General features: G+C 40.8%; 2 protein-coding genes across 2 annotated transcripts in view; one reads left to right on the top strand and one right to left on the bottom strand.

The window, feature by feature from the left end:
• Positions 1-15310, bottom strand: part of LOC129854181 (cytochrome c oxidase subunit 4 isoform 1, mitochondrial-like) — a 230642-nt gene that overhangs the window by 185373 nt on the left and 29959 nt on the right. The gene's annotated exons all lie outside the window — the stretch shown is intronic.
• Positions 1938-15310, top strand: part of LOC129854178 (alpha/beta hydrolase domain-containing protein 17C) — a 51667-nt gene continuing 38294 nt past the window's right edge. The window contains exon 1 of the mRNA XM_055920964.1: positions 1938-2813. Within this exon, the coding sequence (XP_055776939.1) occupies positions 2329-2813 (485 nt within the window). The 5' untranslated portion in view covers positions 1938-2328. The remainder of the gene's footprint in view (positions 2814-15310) is intronic.

Here is a 15310-nt window from a genome sequence, read left to right as displayed (position 1 = left end):
TAAGGGCTAATGAGCAGCAATAGGAGAGTCAGGGAGCCGTTCGGTAGTCGCTACTATGCTAGGCAAGCGGGAGACACGGCGTTAAGAAAGCTAGCGGGCCAGGAGATCGCAACGGCAACAGGCGACATCGCAACGGAAAGGCCTGTTGAAACCACAATCAGACGATTACGTCGGCAGACCAGTCGTGATGGATCGGCGAGGCGTCGTGTCGACAATAAGGGGTCCAGGCCAATAGGCAAGATATTGAGACCCCGGTGATGACTCAGCCTATCATAAGCACCAGGTCTTTTAATCTTCTCATTAAGCTTTCCCATTTTCAGAATCTTCTCTTGCTGAGCCTGGTTACCACACAATATAAACAATCTACCATTTCCAATGAACCAAGATAATTTCACTTCACCTACCCCTTTCTCTATGGCATTAGTTAGTTGGATAGGGTGTAAGGCCCTGTAGTCTTATCAAACACCATCACCACTCTTGCTTTCTACTTTGGCCCTCTTTACTAGATACTCCAATGCATTCTGTATCACGATCTGTCTTCTTCCTATGTTGTTACGTACACCTCTTGGAGGGAACACATAACCCTGCTACATCTCAACTCCCCATGGAGTGAAAGTAGTATGGGATTGTAGGTGCAGATAAGGATGACAAAGGCAGAGAATATGATCATTTACAGGGAATTTATTTCATTAACACAATAATGTGGGGGGGAAAGGGGCTAGACAGAACCAAAGCAAAGAAAGTAAAAGTTAAGAGTTCCCTCTCCTACCTACCCACTAGTTTCCTAACCTTTTAGCACCTCCTGGCATGCTAACCAAAATACAGGGGGTGGTCTGCCAATGTCTTACCTCGTGTGCATAGACAGTAAATAGTACAGGTTATGTATGCCTGCAGGCCTCTTGCCTAAGCACTCCCAAGATGCCTTCTTCCCCCCTGGGAACAAACACAGAATAATTACTAACATAAAGTGAAAAATGTCAATAATCAAAAACACAGTCCTATAGGGATTAAAACCACAAAAAAAACACTAAGTCCTACAGCTACAAAATACCTTCAACAAAACTGTCACTGGGACACAACCAACACAGAACATCAAAGAAGGGAGCTTCTTTTTGATAAAGGAACACTGGCTTTTATCCAGCTGGAGAAGGAGTTGGTAATTGAAAACAGCTGTTTCCCCTGACGAGAGGGAGGGTTCAGAGCTCCAATCATCGATGGGGCCAACCAATCAGCTGCTTAAAATCCAGGAAGCCTTCCTGAAATATACACATACAAACACATACAAATCCAAAACACAGAAACTGGGGAAGGTAACATATGTCTTTCCACTACCGACCATTCTGGTCATTGACCCTTATCCTCCCGCTCCATAACATCAGAACTGACACCCATATGGTTGCTTCACCAACTTTTTCTCCATTTCGTCCACACTACTAGCTGCCCTTTCCGACCTCGAATGTGTATGTCAGACATTTACTAGCCTTTAGTGCTGAGCATTAAGCAACATTTGGGGGTGGGTGATCACAACCAAACTGACAGGTGCATATACCGCCACCTATCATTCTCACATGCATTCCATTTTCTCAATGAATATTCTAAACCTATTTAAATTTCTGGTCCTTGAACTGTCCGTTTTCTTTTCACAGCAATTTGCATGTTTGTTTTCAACCCAATGGATCTACAACTAATGTGCATTTATTCAGATGCAATTACAGAAAAGCAACACTCTTTCCATTCAAACTGTGGTTTCAGGCAAACTATTGATGTAGCTAGCATGAACAAAGCTGTTGCATGATTGCATATGCATTAGAGAAAACACTCATATTTCAATAATAGCCTACTATCAAGTAAGTGACTGCATAATATGCATATTATTGCTACTACGTCTGTCATCAACATGATTTTGACGAAAAAGTGCGAAAGGATATCCGGTTCGACCGGAAATCTTATATTTGGCGTTACTGCTGAAAGATATGGCTGCATACATTATATTAGCCTGCTAACTCGACGTTTACGTTTGACATAAGCTTAATTATTCGACCAACGTTTTGAAATTGTATGATAACAAGCAAGTTATATCGCTTCTGTAGACACAAAAAAATCGTTAACTATGTTAACGACTTTCTGAGTTTTGTAAATCACGTTAGCTACCAAGCTATACAAAGGAGAAACCAGTTAGCCAGCTACTAGCCTAGCTAGTACTAGGTGGCTAGCTAGTTTAGCTCCTTACGAAGTGTTTTATTGATATTTTGTTACCAGCTAGATAAAAAAAAACATAGCTGGATACATTTGCTGGTGTTACAAAGAAAAAGCGTCTATCGAGCCTCAATGCCCGAACAAGGCCCAAGGATGAATGGTTTTTCCCTCGGCGAACTATGCTGGCTATTCTGTTGCCCGCCCTGTCCCAGTCGCATCGCATCCAAACTAGCCTTTCTCCCTCCCGAACCCACGTACTCCGTACATACCGATGCTAACGGGACGAGTAGCCTGCATCTATCCGAGCGAGCAGACTGGCAGTACTCCCAACGCGAACTGGACGCTGTCGAGGTGTTCAACACCAGAACCAGTCGGGGAAACCGGCTGGGTTGCATGTTTGTACGATGCGCACCCAACAGCCGGTACACGTTGCTCTTTTCCCACGGTAACGCAGTGGACTTAGGCCAAATGTGCAGTTTCTACATCGGCCTCGGTTCGAGGATAAACTGCAACGTCTTCTCGTATGATTATTCGGGCTACGGTGTCAGCAGCGGGAAACCGTCAGAAAAGAACCTGTATGCGGACATCGAGGCTGCCTGGCAGGTGCTAAGGAACAAGTGAGTATAGCACTAGCCTATACAGCCAGTGTCAACAAGCTAACATGCAAGCTACATAGCTAGTTGGGTTTATTGTATTGGGCTTTGTTAGTTAGCTAACGTTTCCTCCATATTTGATTGCTATGACAACCACTATAACATGCCTACACAGCTTTTTTATTTATTTGCCTACACAGCTGAGAGCAGAGCATTAGCTATTCATTTATATGGCTGAGAGGACTGGTAACATTAGATTCTGTGCACACGTTTAGGTGGTAGCTAGTTGCATAGTGATTTGATACTTTGCACATATTCAATTGATTTTGTGGCATGCTACTCTGAACATGTCCAGAAGCTTCCATGTTTAAACTTTGATGATCTGTGCAGGCCAGACAACTCCTCTTGAAGCCCACACTGGAACTTTAAACATTAATTTACAATTATTTGCATCTTATACTTAATCAGATAAAACCTTCTGAATGAGTCCAAAAACGTTGATCTTCCAGAAATCATAAAAACGATGCTTATGGCAGGGTCAGGGCTGGACGGACTGCCTGGCGTGCTGTGTCATTTTAGTAGCTAGATTACTGAGAGACAACCGCCAGCTCCCAGCTTCTTTTCGTTGTTTACTTGCTCTTTATCCCGACAGGCTGTTAGTTCCTTCAGTTTCAGGTAATGTGACTGTCTGTCACATAACTCTTCAATGTAGGCCTATGCCTAGCACAGGAGGCTGGTGGCACCTTAATTGGGGAGGACAGGCTTGTGGTAAAGGCTGGAGTGGAAGCAGTGGAATGGTATCAAACACATGGTTTCCAATATTATAAGCCATCCTCCCCTCAGCAGCCTCCACTGATGTCTTGGTGCTGCCCACGGGACTTAACTCCCAAATTAAGTAGGAAGTAAAGGAGGCCTGGTGCAACTCTGCTGCCGGCACCTTTTCAGTTCCACATTCAATATTCAAGACAACGACAGTGGTTGGATAAAGCAGAAACTTATAGGCAGCCATGTTTCGAGTCTTAATGATTATCCACCAGAAAAGAGACACAAACCGGTTATTTCGCCCCTGCCCACCCGTCCAGCATCACTACTCTGGACGGTTCTGACTTAGAATATGTGGACAACTACAAATACCTAGGTGTCCGGTTAGACTGTAAACTCTCCTTCCAGACTCACATTAAGCATCTCCAATCCAAAATTAAATCTAGAATCGGCTTCCTATTTTGCAACAAAGCAGCCTTCACTCATGCTGCCAAACATACCCTCGTAAAACTGATCATCCTACCGATCCTCGACTTTGGCGATGTCATTTACAAAATAGCCTCCAACACTCTACTCAAAAAATTGGATGCAGTCGATCACAGTGCCATCTGTTTTGTCACCAAAGCCCCATACACTACCCACCATTGTGACCTGTACGCTCTCGTTGGCTGGCCCTCGCTTCATACTCGTCGCCAAACCCACTGGCTCCAGGTCCTCTACAAGTCTTTGCTAGGTAAAGCCCCGCCTTATCTCAGCTCACTTGTCACGATAGCAACACCCACCTGTAGCAAGTGCTCCAGCAGGTATATTTCTCTGGTCAACCCCAAAGCCAATTCCTCATTTGGCCACCTTTCCTTCCAGTTCTCTGCTGCCAATGACTGGGACAAACTGCAAAAATCACTTAAGCTGGAGACTCATATCTCCCTCACTAACTTTAAGCACCATGTGTCAGAGCAGCTCACAGATCAATGCACCTGTACATAGTCCATCTGTAAATAGCCCATCCGACTACCTCATCCCCATACTATATTTATTTATCTATTTATTTTGCTCCTTTGCACCCCAGTATCTATACTTGCACATACATCTTCTAATAGGTGAAATAAAAAATAAAAATATTAAAGGGGTGCCGGAGCATCTGCCCTCCTATGCAAGAAGTGCCCTTTTGATTGGTGCCGTTTTTATAAACTAATTACTTTTAACATTTTATTTTTAGTCTCTTCTCAATTTGAAATGCAACATTGCCTGTCAAACTAGATACGTTCTCATGAACTCATTAATCTTGATAAAAGTCCCCTCCCTTCTGCCACCACGCACTTGTCCTCATCGCATGCACCAGCTTCCCACCTGCGCCGGGCAGCGAGTTTGAAATGAATACTGCTTATAGGTTACTTTGGAACTGCTGGCATATGTTTGTCCAACTGTGTCGTGAGATGAGGTTAGATACACTTTGAATGCCTGGTGGTTTCACTTAGTGATGCACCGATATGACATACCGATATCCAATATTTTCCTTGCCAAAAAAACTATACCTATATTTACAATTGTAGCTGCCTTTTAGCGTTCTAGTGCAGTTTAAATAGTTAAAACACACACACACACTGACAAAAGTTATTTTGTTGGCATTTACGTATGTCCCCTTTACCAGTAAAACATAATCAAAATCTATCTTTCACTTACTTGCTGTGCTGTTTCATTGTTCATTTGTTCAGTCTCAACCAGGATTTCATCATACATTGTCAAGCAGTGAAGTTTCAGCTCTGTCTGTCTGTGGCCTCTCTTCCTCGGTGCGCACTGTCACTGTGTCCGTTTCCATCTTGTCCAGCTGTGTCTGTAACATTTCACATAAATCCTGTTACTTGTCTGCGTCGAAGTAGTGGTCCTTGTACCTAGCATCAAGCATGGTGGCAACACAGGAAAGAGGCTCAGAGAGAATGCCACGAATCGCTTGTTCACAGCCTCGAGTACTTTTGCAAGTTTTAACTGCCGACACAGACAGTGGGGTTTTGTTGAGCAGGCGTTTCAATGCCATGACAGAGGGTATTCAGTCTGCTACATACGCAGTTGATTAGCTTATTTCTTGAGGCCGTTCGAATGTAGCTAGGAGTGTGTTCATGTTTCAAACATGTTCCCAAAAGCCATTGAAATGGCAGCAGTGGTATGAGAACCAGCACATTCTTGAGCATGCAATATGGCTTTCCTCAGTACGAAATCCTCAACGACCCACTGTTGCTGTCAGACTCAGCATGCTCATGGGGCTGACATCGCTGGTCCAAATGTCAGCCGAGAAGCTAATGGCAGTAACATAGCAAGTAACTCATAGATGTGAGTTTCAACAATACTGTGTAACTCTGGTAGAGCAACATCTGAAAAATAGCGCCTACTTGGTAGTGTGTACCGGGGCTCGACCAGTCGACGAAAGCCTACATCATCCACGACAGAACGGTCGATTGTCAAGGGAAATTAATTCCGTTATCTTGGCGTTAATGGATTTTTCCTTTTGAGTTGTCTCGCTGAAATGTTCTTACTCTTTCAAATGACTGCTCGACTTGAACTTGTTTAGTTGTTGGAAGTCTGCGCTTAGTATATTTCAGATTTTGTTCTGTGTAGCGCTGTGTTTTTCGTGCGGTCATTACGTTATCTAGGTATGCACGTCAGCTTTGACATCGGTTTTGCATATAGGCATTAAACTAGACATCGGGCCGATGATGATTTTGGCATTTTTAGCTAATATCGTCCGATTCCGATATGTTCACCGATATATCGTGCATCCCTCATTTCACTAGCTGACCAATCTCACAATGTGTGTTAAGCTCTTAGGAATATTTTTTTCACCTTATCAGTTATTTTAATACATTACTCTGCATTTTCTTGGAACCATTAGTGTCCCTAAAAAATTGTGAAGTATAAGCTGTGTTAATGAAATCGATTAATTCTATAGGCTACATTTAACAGTGACTCCAGGCTTGATCACTCAAGTGTGAGTCTTTACCAGTTCAAAGCCAGGGAGAAAAGACTTTCAATTCAAACCGTGATCCTTATTAGGTCGAGGAATAACCATTTTGCGAAATTGCACCTTGTGTATTCTACTATTACAACTTTCAAGAGTAAGTTTAACCACCACACACGCACACGCACACGCACACGCACACGCACACACACAGACATTTTGCCAACCACGGATCCAGACTCTAGCTAACCACCATATACTAAAATATCCACACCAGCCACTAGCCAGCCAACCATATATCATGACTTAGAATATTAGGAATATTAGGCTACAATATGAAGATATTATTTAACATCATTGTAGATAAATCATAAACAGTAAAATTATTATAGGTCTAGCTAACTAGCAGATTTACATTCATCGTCATCAACATCAATGTTCAGCTGATAGCCTACCCTCTTTTCCCCATGTCAATCATGTTTTTGTGCCACACTGGGCGGCAGGTAGTGGTTAAGAACATTGGGTCAGTAACAGTAACAGAAAGGTCATTGGTTCTAATCACTGAGCAGACTAGGTGAAAAATCAGTCTGTGCCCTTGATCAACCCCCTTAACCCCAATTGCTCCTGTAAGTCTGCTAACTGACTCGAATGTAACGAACTAGCTTGTGATTGTGTTGCATTAATAAATATGCCGATGCTAAGAAATAACTAGCCACAGAAGCAGTTTGTACAGTATGTTATACATTTCTACATATGAATTCTGAAAGTATATATTTTTTATATGGTGCTTTTTATTTTTAGCACCTGTCCCCTGAAAGGTCTGTGCACGGTCCTGCACACCACCAGTGTTCAACAAAGGAATAGGGGCCTTGGACTAGCTCCTTTTGTTATTTCCAACAGTTTTCAAGTTACCTTTTCTTATTGGGCTATTGTCGCTTGGCAGCAGTTGTCAAGCAAAGTGGTGTCAAACCATTTTCCCTGGACGAGTTTGACACAATCAGCCTTTTCAGGAGAATGTCAGCTGTAATTGAGTGAGCAAATGAATGGCTCTATAAAGTGGGCTGCTGCTGCCCTGACGTGCTTCAGGAGAAGCCAGTGTGACGCGTTGAGAGCCTGCCTTCAGTGCCTGGTGATAAAGCCCCCTTCAGTCACAATGGCCTGGTGATAAAGTCCCCTAGTGTGGGAATGCACGTGTGTTTGCAATTGTGTAAGCCTTTCATCATTCCTCTCTTAAACAGCAGTTTGAGTGATACATGTTTGCCTGCCTGTAGGCAGGACTGTATCATTATCAACTTCCCACCACTATTTCAACTAGTTTAATTTGCGTTCTATTCCGCTGCCTTCCGATGGGTAATGGCAGGAGCTTCTCCATCATAAACCTCACAGCCATCCTGTCATGGGGATCTGCCACCATATTTGTTATATTGTGTTTATTGTACTTATCAGTTCAGTGCAACTGTGTGTTGCAGCCGACTTCACGTCATGCAATGCTCTGTGAGCTTTCTTTGGCCTTGTGTTTTAATACAGCTATGATTACGGAAGAACAAATTACTTACACACTGTAATTCATTTTGTTTGCTCGCTGTCACACACTGATCAATAATCCTGGCGCTGAACCTCTTCCCTCAAATGAACATGAATTAAAAATAGGATCACAGAAGAATAACACGTACTCCAGCCAGGCCATCTCATCTCCCATTCCAAACACGTCTCTAATTAAAACTGGATTTGACAGATTGTCTGAATGCCATTGAAGGGAGAGCCTTTAACAACTCCTCCTTTTGTTTAAACATGAAAACATGTTATTATGCCCTGACCCTCCTGAGCTGCCTGCCCATGCATGAAAACACTGTTCATCATTTCTCTGCTCTTTGGGGTGGCTGCCGTACCTGCGGAAAATATTTATGTTTATTCAATATCTTTTTAATCACATTTGGTGGGAAACCATTAAGATTGTGCCTGGAAACAAACACGTGTGCACGCACACAACCAATTTGATTTCTTAGAAATGAAAAATGCCTACCTCGGGCTACTCTCTTGAATTGGACAAAGTTGACTAGTGTTCAGTTATTCAGATAGCTACATCAATACTGCTCATTAACGGCTCACTTGATGTGGTGTGTCTCCTTCCTGTTGTGGTTGTAAAGCCTCAGCTGAGGAGAGCCCATATCTCCCAACCACCCTGCCTGTAACACACTGACTTCACATCTCTCGTATGCCGTTGATTTAAAGGGATAGTTAACCCAAAATATCAGTCTGTCTGCAGGTTTTAGACTTAAAGGGGTCTGTTGTGTCGATCCCACTATATGCGTTCAGAGAAATCCGCAGGCCTCAGTCCCATTTGAATTGGAAAGATTGTCAGTGGCACCATATTATTCCATTTCATTAAATGGTGCCCATCTTTCCCACTGTTTGACTTGAGACTGTTTTTTAGGTATATGTGAATGCATCTGTCATTTTTTTATACAGGGGTGGGTGGTGAAGTAAGCCTATCCCTTGAAGCAGGGTGCACGTTTTGGTTTTTGCCCCGGCACTACACAGCTGATTCATCAAGCTTTGATTATTTGAATCAGCTGTGTAGTGTTAGGGCAAAAACCAAAAGGTGTAGTTGGGAAACCCTGCCTTGAAGTATGCCATGCAGTTAGTTGGCACTATTGTATAGGCTAGACTTAGGTTAGCCTTCGTAATGAGACCAATATACTAGGGCTGTACGGTATACTGGTATTGATGCACGACTGGTTTGGGTGTTTACTTTACTTTCTATAATGGTATTTCAATGTTTGGTTTGTTAAATGTGATACGCCACTTTGTTTTTATAGTTTACTCCACTACTTGAGTCGTCTCTCTCCCTCTCTCACCAACCCTGCCACCTGTCACTCAAGGAGTGCAGTTGTTGATCGACCATGAGATCATTTGCTGACTGTTCACTCTTCAGTCTGCATGATCAATGCGCTGATGCAAAAATATGTTGATGACAACGATGCTGCTTTCCACTTCGCTTCTTAATATAAATCCACAAATGCAATTTATAATGACACCTAGTTTGTGTATCTTACTGTCTGCAAACAGCTTGTCTTTGCTTAGCAAGTTGTGGCTACAATAAATCGTTAGCCGCTAATTGCTAGTTAGATGAAATGTACTGAGTCAGCGAAAACATAGCTAGCTAATACAGCCTGATACCTGTTCTGGTGTAGGCCTAAATCAGAGAGGAATAGGCAAAGCATGAATATGTTAACTACATGAAGTAAGATAACATTTTAATGTAACAAAAGATTATAGGGTCCCACTCCCCTGGGAAACACTGACCAACAATTTGGTTCCTACCCTGTCGCAATAACGCCTCCATTGAGAATCTATTAGTATTGTAATTCCTAATTCTATGAACGCCTCCATGGCTTTTTCATTGCTTGTCACGTCAAACAACACTATTATTCAGTGCCCAATATTACATTTTAACTTTAGAATTTGAATAATCATTCGATTTCCATGATTCCATCAGTTCACCTAAGTATATTGATCTAAATCGCAATTGCAATATTTGGTTAAAAATAAGGCCTTTTTTGCCCTGCCTTTTAAAGTGCAGAAAGCATTCACACCCCCTTTTCCACATTTTGTTGTAGCATAGTGGGATTAAAATCGATTTTTTTTAAATTCTCGCAACAACCTACACAATTATTCAACGTCAAAGTGAAAGAAAAGTTCTCACATTTGTAAAAAAAAATAATAAAAATAATAATGTTTTACAAATTATCTTGACTAAATAAGTATTTAACTTCTTGCCGCACGGATCCCTTTAGCGGGATCATTTTCGTAAACAACCGCTGAATTGCAGAGCGCCCCAAAAATATATATGTATATTTATAATCATGAAATCACAAGTGAAATATACCAAAACACAGCTTAGCTTGTTGTTAATCCACCTATCGTGTCAGATTTTGAAAATATGCTTTACAGTGAAAGCAATCCAAGCGTTTGAGTTTATCAATCACTAGACAAAACAGTAAGAACAGCTAGCCTCAAATTAGCTTGGTCAGAAAAGCAATAAAATGAATCTCTTACCTTTGATAATCTTCGGATGTTTGCACTCACGAGACTCCCAGTTACACAATAAATGTTATTTTTGTTCGATAAAGATTAGTTTTATAACCAAAAACCGCCATTTGGTTTGCGTGTTATGTTCAGAAAACCACAGGCTTGTTCCGGTCCTGAAAGGCAGACGAAAATTCCAAAAAGTATCCGTAATGTTCGTAGAAACATGTCAAACGTTTTTTATAATCAATCCTCAGGTTGTTTTTAACATACATAATAGATCATATTTCAACCGGACGGTAATCTATTCAATACTACAGAGAAATAAAATGTTGAGCTACATCTCTCGCGCGCAGGAACTAATCAAAGGACACCTGACGCGTTTTGAAAAATATCGCCAATTTTTTTTTTTCAAAATAAAAGCTTGAAACTATGTCTCAAGCCTGGTCACAGCCTGAGGAAGCCATTGGGAAATGAATCTGGTTGATACCCCTTTAAATGGAGGAGGGGCAGGCAACGGAACAGGGATTTTTCCAAATAAAAGGCACTTCCGGGTTGGATTTCCTCTGGTTTTTGCCTGAAAAATCAGTTCTGTTATAGTCACAGACAATATTTTGACAGTTTTGGAAACTTTAGAGTGTTTTCTATCCTAATCTGTCAATTATATGCATATTCTAGCATCTGGACCTGAGAAATAGTCCGTTTACCTTGGGAACGTTATTTTTCCAAACATAAAAAGTCTGCCCCTAGCTGAAAGAAGTTAACCCTGAGTCAATACATGTTAGAATCGCCTTTGGCAGCGAGTCTTTCTGGGTAAGTCTCAGCGCTTTCCACACATGGATTGTGCAACATATGCCTGTTATGTTTTTAATTTCTTAAAGTTCTGTCCAATTACTTTGTTGATCATTGCTAGACAACCATTTTCAGGTCTTGCCATAGATTTTTAAGCAGATTTAAGTCAAAACTGTAACTCGGCCATGCAAGAACATTCACTGTCTTCTTGGTAAGCAACTCCAGTGTATATTTGGCCTTGTGTTTTAGGTTATTGTCCTACTGAAAGGTGAGTTCATCTCCCAGGGTTTGGTGGAAAGCAGACTGAACCAGGTTTTTCTCAAGAATTTTTCCGGTGCTTAGATCCGTTCCGTTTAATTTTTATGCTGAAACTCCCCAGTTGATAATGATTACTAGCATACCCATAACATGATGCAGCCATCACTATGCTTAAAAATATGGGGAGTGGTTTTCAGTAATTTGTTTTATTGGATTTGCCCCAAACATAACAAAATGTTAGTTGCTATGCCACATTTTTTGCAGTATTGCTTTAGTGCCTTTGTTTTGGAATATTTTTAGTCTCTTCAGGCTTCCTTATCACTGTTATTTAGATTGGTATTAAAGAGTAACTACAATATTGTAGATCCATCCTCAGTTTTCTCCTATCACAGCCATTAAACAAACTGTTTTAAAGTCACCATTGGCCTCATACTGAATTCCCTGAGTGGTTTCCCTCCTCTCCAGCAACTGAGTTAGGAAGGATGCCTGTATCTTTGTAGTGTCTGGGTGTATTGATACACCATCCAAAGTATAATGAATAACTTGCTCAAAGGGTTATTCACTGTCTGCTTTTTTATTTTTACCCTTTGCGAGGCATTGGAAAACCTCCCTGGTCTTTGTGGTTGAATCTGTGTTTGAAATTCACTGCTTGACTGAGGGACCTCACAGATAATTGTACATGTGGGGTACAGAGATGAGGTAGGTATTCACAAATCATGTTAACCTTTACCCCAGTGTTACTCCAGTGTTCCGCCAGCGTAACTCCTCCCACATTCCACTGAAAAGGCAGAGCGCGAAATTCAAAATATATTTTTTAGAGATATTTAACTTTCACACATTAACAAGTCCAATACAGCAAATGAAAGGTACACATCTTGTCAATCCAGCCAACATGTCCGATTTTTAAAATGTTTTACAGCGAAAATAGCACGTATATTTATGTTGGCTCACCACCAAATACAAAGAAGGACAGACATTTTTCACAGCACAGGTAGCATGCACAAAGCCAACCTAACTAACCAAGAACCAACCAAACTAACCAAGAAACAACTTCATCAGATGACAGTCTTATAACATGTTATACAATAAATCTATGTTTTGTTCGAAAAATGTGCATATTTGAGGTATAAATCAGTTTTACATTGCAGCTACCATCACAGCTACCGTCAAAAATAGCACCGAAGCAGCCAGAGTAATTATAGAGACCAACGTGGAATACCTAAATACTCATCATAAAACTTTTCTGGAAAATGCATCGTGTACAGCAAATGAAAGACAAGCATCTTGTGAATCCAGCCAATATTTCAGATTTTTTTATGTGTTTTACAGCGAAAACACAATATAGCATTATATTAGCTTACTACAATAGCCTACCACACAACCGCATTCATTCATCAAGGCACGTTAGCGATAGCAATAGGCATGTTAGCGTTAGCGAATAAACCAGCAAAAGATATTAATTTTCACTAACCTTCATAAACCTTCCTCAGATGACAGTCCTATAACATCAGGTTATACATACACTTATGTTTTGTTCGTAAATGTGCGTATTTAGAGCTGAAATCAGTGGTTATCCATTATGCTAACGTAGCTTCTTTTTCCCAGAATGTGCGGATATTTCTATTAGACTCTCACCTATTCTGACCAAATAGCTATTCATAAACATTACAAAAAAATACATGTTGTATAGGAAATGATATACACTAGTTCTTAATGCAATCGCAGTGTTAGAATTCTAAAAATATCTTCATTACGACATAAGGCTTATGTTATAGCGAGAGAGTGGCCAAAACCTGGGCGCAGAACTACTAGTACACAGTTCGACAGATATATGAAATGGCATCACAAAATGGGTCCTACTTTTGGTGATCTTCCATCAGAATGTTGGACAAGGGGTCCTTTGTCCAGAACAGTCGTTGTTTGGATTTAGAACATCGTTTTTCCCTCTTGAATTAGCAAGCACACTGGCCAAGTGGCGCAAAGCTTTCCATCGTCAACACACACAGACAACGCAACACGCCTAACGTCCCGAAAAAATTTCAATAATCTAATAAAACTATATTGAAAAAACATAGTTTACGATGATATTGTGACATGTATCAAATAAAATCAAAGCCGACAGCTTTTCAGAAGGCAATTCCAGGTCCATCTTCGCGCTTTCCAGAAAACAGGAAATGGATGACTCGTCGTGCCAATTTTTTATTTATTTATTTCACCTTTATTTAACCAGGTAGGCAAATTGAGAACACGTTCTCATTTACAATTGCGACCTGGCCAAGATAAAGCAAAGCAGTTCGACACATACAACAACACATAGTTACACATGGAGTAAAACAAACATACAGTCAATAATACAGTGAAAATAAGTCTATATACAATATGAGCAAGTGAGGTGAGATAAGGGAGGTGAAGGCAAACAAAATATATATATAAATAAATAAAAAATATATATAAAAAGGCCATGGTGGCGAAGTAAATACAATATAGCAAGTAAAAAAATGCCAAGAGGATTAATTCCACCTCAGACCAAGATAAACACTTAATTTCTTCTCTCACTTCCTTTTGACATCTAGGGGAAGGTGTATGACGTGCATGTATACTCATACGTATCATGCCCATTTATAGGCAGGCCCTTGAATGGAGCATCATTTTCAGACTTTCCACTTCCTGGTCAGAAAGTGTGCTGCCAAATGAGTTCTGTTTTACTCACAGACAAAATTCAAACGGTTTTAGAAACTAGAGAGTGTTTTCTATCCAATAGTAATAATAATATGCATATTGTACGAGCAAGAATTGAGTACGAGGCCGTTTAAATTGGGCACGTTTTTCCCCCAAAGTGAAAACAGCGCCCTCTGCCCTCATCAGGTTAAACACTTATTGCGCACTGTGAGTCCATGCAACTTAGTATATGATTTGTTCAGCAAATGTTTACTCCTGAACTTATGTAGGCTTGCCATAACAAAGGGGTTGAATACTCAAGACATTTCAGCTTTTTGTTTTTTATTATTTTGTAACTATATCAAAAAACATAATTCCACTTTGTCATTATGGGGTATTGTGTGTAGGCCAGTGACATAGTCTAAATGTAATCCATTTCAAATTCAGGCCCTAACACAACAAAATGTGGAAAAAGTCCAGGCGTGAGAATATTCTGAAGGAACTGTACATATGAATTGAGGTAACGCCAGGTTTCCATAGACTGAGGAGGATTCTCTAGGATATTTGAAAGTAATGAGACGACAGTAAATCATGGTGAGAGCATGTAAATCTTGGTGGGGAAAAAAAAAAGTGGGATGCATGCCAGCAAAGCCACTACACAAAACAAGATTAATTGCACTATAACGGTGACAAGCGGTGCCCACAAACTGTTGGGGCCTACATAATAAAGATGTCCCAACAGCGGAGTCCCAACACCACCATTGTTACACCTGGCTTTCAGCGAAGCCTTGTCTGGCAGCAAAACAGTTCATTCAGCCTCATTTACTGCCTTTTAAAAAAACATAGCTGATATGGCTGACTTGCTTAAACAAATGTGGTTTCTACTGACAATTGAGATGTACAAACTATGGCATACGTGGACAACAAGCGGATAAGAGGGAATCCATCATTTCGATTAAGACATTATTGAGCAAGCGACAACGGACATAGTCAATATAAGTATTTGTTCAGCACTTTTGAAATGTACAGCGACAGAATACAGAACATGGGCCATTCTTAGTGTACTCCCTGT

Source organism: Salvelinus fontinalis, chromosome 4, assembly GCF_029448725.1.
Source record: "Salvelinus fontinalis isolate EN_2023a chromosome 4, ASM2944872v1, whole genome shotgun sequence".
In the NCBI taxonomy this organism is placed as follows: Eukaryota; Metazoa; Chordata; class Actinopteri; order Salmoniformes; family Salmonidae; genus Salvelinus; species Salvelinus fontinalis.
The sequence above is the reverse complement of the archived record's forward strand: the minus strand, read 5'-3'. Positions and strand labels throughout refer to the sequence as shown.